The sequence below is a fragment of the Macadamia integrifolia genome, chromosome 10 (assembly GCF_013358625.1).
Source record: "Macadamia integrifolia cultivar HAES 741 chromosome 10, SCU_Mint_v3, whole genome shotgun sequence".
NCBI lineage: Eukaryota > Viridiplantae > Streptophyta > Magnoliopsida > Proteales > Proteaceae > Macadamia > Macadamia integrifolia.
Window position 1 is genome coordinate 22,049,082 of NC_056566.1, and position 8,315 is coordinate 22,057,396.

Consider the following 8,315-nt stretch of genomic DNA (forward strand, 5'->3'; position numbering starts at 1 on the left):
GCGTTTCTTGTAGGAGAATGCAATTTTTGCTCGTGCACAAATAAGCATTTATAGAGACAGCATTTTCCATTTCATGGGGGGCAAGCCAGTCATTTTCCTCCTATGTGTCAGGGCGCAAGGACCTCACAACCTAGCAGCAAGCCTCCGCCCTATTAATAAATACACTTGGCATCCATGAAAACCTTACTCCAGCAAAATCATTGAATTTCCTTCCCTGGAGGAGCTAGGGGCTCGAGAATCAGATTCATCAAATCCAATCCCAATTCGGGCCAATCCATCTGGGTTTCTAGGGTTCAGACCATTTCCGGACCAATTTAGAGTGGAATCCAAATCAGAATCGGCTGGACCGATCCGGATCCTGATTCTGGGTTTAATTAACTTGCCTGGAGCCCTGTGGAAATAATAAAAGCCTATGATAATGACCAGATTCTGTATAATAAAGCATTATTTTTTTTTTCCAGATCCTCATTCACATTTTGGTATGAAGGAATGGCAACACACATAACATAGCGTTGCTATTAAAGAAAGGGAACTCTAAAACAACAGTGATGAAACACGCAAATACAAATTTGAGCACACACCAAACAACCACTGATTAAAAAATGGTGCCCTACTTTATTCTAGTGATCTTTCTTCACTATCATCTAGCTAATCCCAAAAGTCAAAATGGAGACTTTCATGGTACTGAGCATTTAATCCGAGACAATGTCACAATCCGCTAATCAACCGTGGAGACCAATAATTCCTGCAAAAGTTGATCATAATATTTAGTAATGAATGTCAGTATGAGCTAAAAATTCAACAAATGGTTTCCTCCGCAAGTCAGAACCAAAAATGAGTTACAAAGCTGAGGATATAGTGCACTTACCACAGGCGATTCTGCCGCCAGCATTTCCAGTGGACTTGCTGAGCTCATGTCCACCTGAAGAAAAAAATAATGATAAAGTCATAAAGACAAGCTGTTAGGGCATTTCCTTTATAGTATGTAGTGTGGACCAATATTTAAGATAAACATGAAGTTTTCCCCAGTTTAAACCATCTACAACGGAATTGAGGACAAAAAGTCTGAAGATCCAAATGAAGTTTCTCAGGGTATGAAATATTTACATTGACTGCTACTGCTGCCACTTGTCACGGACTTCTTTGTTAGAGAAGCTTAACTCCCTGAGCAGACTTACTTGTGTAACAATTGCAGGTGTTGCACGAGTGCTACATGGGCTATTTAGCTTCTCTAACAAAGAAGCTAAATATAAAGAAAGGGCTTGAAGCAAGCAGATAATGGAAACAACAATTGCAGGAAAGAAAAATGGAGATTACCCTTTCCAAGGTCATCAGGATCAGCATGGACTACAACTGCCCTTCCAATGATGGAGTTTGGTCCACTGAGAGGAATCTATAAGCATAAACCAGCATTTGAGAACAGAACCAATTGATAAGACAAAGCAGACACTTGAGATTGAAAAAGAAAGGAACCAAAATGAAAGTAATAGAGTACCTGAACGTCAGAAATATTGACGCTAACAGTACCTGGACCCATCAAATCCATACAATTCTGTTAGGGCTAATGAAATCTCATCAAATCCATACACATCTCATGCCACGCTTCATTAAGTTTAACAATCTCTAGAAGTAGAAACAACAGTATTTCATTGTTTCCATACATAAGGGCAGACCAAATAAAGCATACCTTCTTCACCAACAACAATATTCCCTAGATCACCAGCATGACGGTTCTCGTCCGTGGGAGCACCGTGCTCCTTGTTAGCAGGATTAAAATGTGGTCCTGCAAATCAAAATGACAAGCAATTAGAAACAATTAAGCGTGCTCACCAATCAGTACTTCATCACTGAATAAGAATATAAAAATGAAGGTCCTCGTGTTGTGCATAATACCAGTTGACATGCAACCATTTGTTGTGTCACCGAGCGCATGGACATGGAAGCCATGAAGCCCAGGTTTAAGACCAGAGACACTTCCAGTTACCGCAGTTGGACCTGAAAAAAAAAAGAGAAAACCACATCAACATGAATTCAATTTTTTTTAAAAGGTTCAGTAATCAAAGTACGCCTCCATGACCAGGTGGACCAGGGGGTCTTAAGCAACATAGCCTAAGAAAGGTCTCAATAGGTACACACTGGAACCTAAGTGTAAGCCTGGCTGGCCATTTTGGCAGAGCAACTGCCCAGGAGGCAAGATTACATGAGATACTCTTCTGCTATTTCTAGTTATTTTTCTGTATAACCATATTATATGCACATTTTGTGCAATATCTTTTTTTATTTGCAACACAAGAACAGATATATTTTATTTATTGGAGACAATCCTAACCTTTGGCATTTTTACACTCCATCAAATATGTCATTGGAGATGTTAAAATAACAAAGATAAGGTTTCTACACAGAGTATTAGACCAAAGTTCATCCTGTTAAGCTACACGTGCAATGCCTGGGTGTTGCCTACACTACCAACTTCACCATTTGCTAAACTTGCCCAGGCATTTCAACAACATTGAAAGATAGTTACAACCAATCAACAATATTTGACTAAGACTCATGTATATGTAACGTAAAGTATCCTACCATCTCCTTCTTGGGTAAAGTAAAGGGTGCCACTGACACCTGCACTGCTGTTAAGAACAACAACAGCCTTCACCATTGTTCAATGTGATCTATTAAAAGAAAACCCGTAATCAGAAGAATAAACATAAATGAGAAGAAATCCAGATGAGAGAATATTAGCATTAACATCGAAAATGATTGATGGAAGGGTCTCATGAAAATAAGGGAGGAGATTTAATTCAACACATGTTACTAATTTCATAAAAATCCAATGTTTACACAGGCACATGCATGTGTGTGTGTGTGTGTGTGTGTGTGGTGGGGGGAGAGAGAGAGAGAGAGAGAGAGCACGGTGTGTTGGTTACTTCCATATGTCTTAAATGGAGAGAAAAATTAATGTTAGTTCTAGAATCTCATGTTAAAAGATCATCAGTTCCAGTTTTTCTTATGGTCATGCAAAAAGGTTGTGCAGGGAATGTAAAAGCAGCCGTTTTTGCTTAAAAATCCCAAGGGAAGCATTAGGAAAGGGAAATTTTAACTTGAAGCAAACCAGCAAAGTCCACATGATAGCAAGAGTATTTCATGCCAAGATTAATGATGGAAGAAATAGTCAAAGCAACTTAGTATGCAAGAAATTAGTTTAAACAATAAAACAAGGTAGGAACCATATTAACAAATGCTACATCAAGAGGTAAAAAGAATTGATGATATCAGTTATGGCTATTAAGTATCATCCAGAAAAACATGAGACCCAAAAAAGATTGTCGATCTAAACATGATCTACAAAAGCGAAAAAGTCAAGCCTGAAACAGAGTCAGAAGCATTTGATTTCCTTAATTCCTAAAAGTTGCAAATAATCCCCCCCCAAATAAAAAAGATGAAAAAAAATCCTCAATCAGCAATCCAAGTAAAGAACCCAGGACCAGAAAGCTCAGACCATAAGAGACCGAAGAATTTGCCAACGAAAACACCAAAATGCTAGAAGCAAGCAAAAGATTGGCGTTCATTTGAAGCTAAAGAAAGAAGGGTGGAGAAATAGAGACAGAAACAGCAGAAATGAAAGCTAAAAGATCAAATTTTGTTCGGACAAATCGGATCGAAGTAAAAAACCTTACATATCAGAAAAGCGATCACAGTCTTTACTATCAAATACACTATTACAACAGATTTAAAAAAAATAAAAAAGGAAAGAAGGATGGAAAAAGAGAGACAGAAATAGCAGAAATGAAAGCTAAAGGATAAATATCTACCCAAATGTGCTGCAATCAAGTAAGAGATTCGCGTTCATCTGAAGCTAAAGAAAGAAGGGTGGAGAAAGAGAGACAAAAACAACACAAATGAAACCTAAAAGATCAAATTTGTACAAAAAAATCGGATCGAAATTAAAAACCTTACAAATCAGAAAAGCAATCACAGTCTATAACATCAAAATGAACTATTACAAGAAAATTTAAAAGAAAAAAGAGGAATAAGAAGAAGAGGAAGAGAGATGGAGAGAGAGGCAATGTTTCACCTCAGAACACCCCCTCGATGGTAAGAGAATAGCGAGAGACTGACACCCACTCACACTGCTTATCGACTGAGGTTTAATAGAAACTCGAGAGAGAGAGAGAGAGAGACGACGTGAGGTGTTATTAATTCCTCTCCACCTACTCCATCATCCACATTTCCGTAGAAATATATTTCTATTTTATATTGATATTGCGTGCTAGCAAGTAGCACCGTTCATCCCTTGATGTGGGGCCGAAGCTTTTAAATCAAACGGAAGATGGCGTGGCTGGCATTAAACCAGTATCAGAGAGTCAAAAGTCAAACTAACATTAGAAGGATCATACGGCCATACTGATCATCATTGACATTGCTTTAGAATTTTGATATACTGTATTCCTTCTCTCATTGATAAGAAAAAGATTCTTAATCTTCCATCCTGATTCGTGAATCGTGACCTAATGAGCACGCAATTAATTTCTTTTATATGTTTACGAGCATCAGATACCTTCACCACGCGCTAGATAATGCCATGTGGTATAAGGGACCACCTTTGGATGATGTGCGATGGTTAAACCTTTATCCACCGGGGCGTTATTAACAACATATTCCTGTGGGACCCATTTAAATCCTTTCAGGACAATGGACGGATAAGATTCTAAGATTCCACGGGCCATCGTCAAATGTATTAATATCGATGTACCTATGTGGAGGTCTTTATTTTATCTTTACTTTGATGACCAATGGGGCAATGGGTAGACTTTTTTTGTTCGGAGGCATTTTTAGGGGGTTGAAATCGTCTGCAATTCTGATCTCGTACAATTCTGTGCAATACCACCTTCAGGCGGTGACACGTGTATTGATGCCAATACAATGGTCCAGATCTGGTACAACTAATAAAACATTAAATCAGTGAAGAGGCATTTAAATCAGATCTGGACCATTGCATTGGTATCAATACACGTGTCACCCCCTGAAGGTGGTATTTCAAGGAATTGTACGAGATCGGAATTGCAGACGATTTTTAGGGTCGTTTGTGGAGATAATGTTTAGAAAAGTCAAATCAAATTAATATTAAAAAATATATATATTTTTTGTAATAATTACCTAACATGATTAAGATCGTGTAACTAACTACAAAATATTTAAATTGATTATTAACTTTCACTTTATTATATAATTTGAATAAAAATTAAAATTGCATTTGAAAAGTTACCACATATGTTACAATTTAAAGTATATTAATAATCATGATAATAATTTTTTTTGAAAAATCAATTTCACTTTCAAATGCAGGAGAGGGGAGGGCACCATTTAACACCTAAGGTGGGGTTCAATGCCTATAAAAAAAAACAGCATGGGAAAGTTGAAAGTTGATTGTTGTCGAACTATAGAATATATTAAATATCCAGGTGGCTTATCAATTCTACCACTCACACTCTTACACTTGCCTTATATAGTGTGTTCGAATTTTTTGCGGTGAGCAGTGAGTGGCAATGAAGATCCAACGGCTGGAGGACTCTGTTATGCACCCCAGCCATTGAATGTTCACTGTTACTCACTGTCACAAAATTTTATGCATAATTAATATTCTCTTATTCAGAGTGTCATTTTACATTCTGAAAATAAATTTCCACCTCTATTTCTTCCTTAGCAATTAAAAAATGGAAAAATGTTGGGTATATTGTCGATATCAAGCATGCTAGCACCCATTGTGTTTATCTCTCTTCCCTTTTTTTGAAATGACCCTCATATTCTTCCTGAATGATACTCCATCATGTGTTCCTATTGGTACTATCTGCTAGCATACTTGATATCGGCCGCATACCTACCCCTCTCCCTTAAAAAATTCATAGAGTTGCCTTGCATTTTATAATTCATGCTTCATAGGCAACCTAATTGACTTTCTAACTTGCATCATATCCCCTTCTTTGGAACCTCTGTAGGTCACCACCACCCCCGGCCCACACTACACAAACTCCGTCGATCCCTGATCATTGTCTTCTGCATCTTCCCTCTCCCCTGCTCCCCTTCCTTGTCTATGGTACCTCTGCACTGCCTCCTCCCCTTGCAACTCTCAACCGCACATATGACCTCTTTACTCTCTTTTGAAAACTTTGGAGACCCCATTTTTTGAAAACTTTAGGGCATTATCAATTGGACCAAAAATACAGGGAAGATCGACTTGATGAAAACCCAACTTCAAAATCAAAACTTCTTAGCATACTTCACTGTTCTTTGTGAGTCTTTTGATTTCCACTTCGTGGTTAAGGGAACCACCTTCGAAATAATCCAATGTAGCGCTATATAAATTTAAACCTATCCTTTCAAGAACTTTATCCCAGTGCTCATAAATGCTTTCTGGGATCTTTTCCCAAACCTGATGTTGGAAACTACATGAGACTGATTTGCAAGCCTAGAACAAAAATGTCGTTGAAGCTCGAGATTTGAATTCCCATCATAGGTCAATGGTGAGGGCAGTGTTGGGGAGTTACTGGGAGGAGGGATGAGAGGAATGGGCGTTGCAACAGTTAGGAGTGGGAGAGGAGAGATGCAGAGGGCGGTGAGTGGGGATTGACCTATGGTTCGTGCGGTGCAACGGTGGTGGTGATCTTCTTGTGCTGGGTCTCTTTCCTTTTACACTTATCGTATACTCTTTTATCTTTTCGCCTCCCCATCCCCTATTTTCTGTTCGTCCTCTTGTTTTATTCTCTTTTGTGTTCTGTATGAATCTATGTAGCCGACCCATTCAGTAGGAATAAGGCTAAATTTATTTTTATTGTATCATATCGGCCAATGGTACTGGCGGTGACCGATTTCAATACATATCGGATGTGTACAAATTACATACAAAAAAATTGATTAGAATGAAGTTTCTTATAATCAGTCTTGATTCCCTGCGCACTGCGTTTCAGCCTTAATATGGAAGAAACATAGACATGAGAGGAAAGAGATGAGATCATGAGAATGAAAATGAACTCAATATTGACTACATGATGTGATAATCACAAATAGGAGTCGAATGAGATTTTGGAATGGGAGAAACCTGGGTCGATTACTCTGCGGGATTCCTCCCACAATCGTGTTTCAATCCCTAACTTCCTTAGCTCCATTTAGGGGTGTCAATTCCTAAACCGAACCGGTAAAACTGGCCGGACCGAACCGATAACAACCCGGACCGAACCGAACCGAAGCCTTATTGGTTCGGTTCGGTTTCGAGTATTGCAACCCCAAAACCAAACCGAACCGCACCAAAAACCGGATGAACCCGAAACCAAACCGAAACCGGCTCAAAACCCAGACCGAAACCGAAACCAAACCGGTAAGAAACCGAAACACTCCAAAATTCATTAAAAAAATCAAAATTTGCATAGTTTTGTATACATTTGTATGGAAAGTCGAATCCAAACTAGACCAAAAACCAAAACCAACCCGGTTACAAATCGATTTAAGAAACCGAAGTTCAGCAGTTCATCATTTGGTTGTTTCCTAATGGCTTCATACCGGTTTAAAAAACCGATCCAAACCAAAATGAACCTAATAAATCCAAACCGGTACCAACCCGAACCCAAACCGCACCGAAGCCGACACCGGACCGAAACCGATAAATCCTTAATGGGTCGGTTTCGATCACTTCCAAAGTCACACCGAAACCGGTGGAACCGGATCAAAACCGCACCAACCCGGACTGTTGACACCCCTACCTCCGGCAGTGATTTCGGCAATAAGGTGGCAGTTAGCACCAAGGTAAGCCTTCAATCCCCTCCTTCTTCCTCTTCTTCTTCCTTCTTCTCCTCTTTATCTCCTCTCCTACGTTGGGCACAAGGGAAATGAGGAAATGAATCCTCATTTCCTAACTTATAACTTAAGTTGGGCCTTAGGGTCCGTTTGGTTTGGGCCTCTTTTGAACCAATCGATTTAAAATGAGTTTCGGGGTACGAGGACCCGCACCTTTAGGTCCATAAGGTGGTCACATCAAGAGGAAAGTGTGGAGGATGATTTGGGATCATCCAAAATAATTTACGATGCGAGTGGCAGGACCCATAGGCATCGAAACCTCGACAGTAACTTGTGGACCCATCAGAAACAGGCACCAAATTCATGCCCAAGATACTTTCGATGGTCAAGATAGCCTGTTGTCTTGATAGCTTGCTATCCCAGGGTTGGTCTCACATGGGTGGTTGTCCTCGGACATACCCAAGGCTTTTTGACAATTATGATGCACGTTGGAAATAAAGTGTGGGGAGTCGGGTCACTTACCGTCTGGA

At 39.4% G+C, this 8,315-nt stretch overlaps 1 protein-coding gene across 3 annotated transcripts; it reads right to left on the minus strand.

Annotated features, from left to right (window-relative positions):
* Positions 1 to 673: 673 nt before the first annotated feature.
* Positions 674 to 4,227, minus strand: LOC122090748 (superoxide dismutase [Cu-Zn]-like). 3 transcript variants are annotated; one of them, XM_042660451.1, is made up of 8 exons: positions 4,073 to 4,227; positions 2,581 to 2,669; positions 1,894 to 1,995; positions 1,688 to 1,783; positions 1,496 to 1,527; positions 1,318 to 1,393; positions 869 to 922; positions 674 to 745 (listed from the first exon to the last, which is right to left on the minus strand). In XM_042660451.1, the coding sequence occupies exons 2-8, from the start codon at positions 2,654 to 2,656 to the stop codon at positions 723 to 725; spliced, it is 459 nt and encodes a 152-aa protein (XP_042516385.1). In that variant the 5' UTR covers positions 2,657 to 2,669; positions 4,073 to 4,227; the 3' UTR covers positions 674 to 722. The 3 variants fall into 3 exon arrangements, with proteins under 3 accessions (XP_042516385.1, XP_042516384.1, XP_042516383.1); XM_042660450.1 differs by lacking the exon at positions 674 to 745 and adding an exon at positions 3,810 to 3,853 and having other exon boundaries at positions 825 to 922; positions 4,073 to 4,172; XM_042660449.1 differs by lacking the exon at positions 674 to 745 and having other exon boundaries at positions 825 to 922.
* Between the last annotated feature and the right edge of the window lie 4,088 nt (positions 4,228 to 8,315).

Coding starts and splice junctions, on each gene's coding strand:
- LOC122090748 (XM_042660449.1), bottom strand. CDS start 2,656: ATGGTGAAGGCTGTTGTTGTTCTTAACAGCAGTGCAGGTGTCAGTGGC. Junction 1,528..1,687: donor TATTGTTGTTGGTGAAGAAG/GTATGCTTTATT, acceptor TGATGGGTCCAG/GTACTGTTAGCGTCAATATT. Junction 923..1,317: donor TCCTGATGACCTTGGAAAGG/GTAATCTCCATT, acceptor TTTTTTCTTCAG/GTGGACATGAGCTCAGCAAG.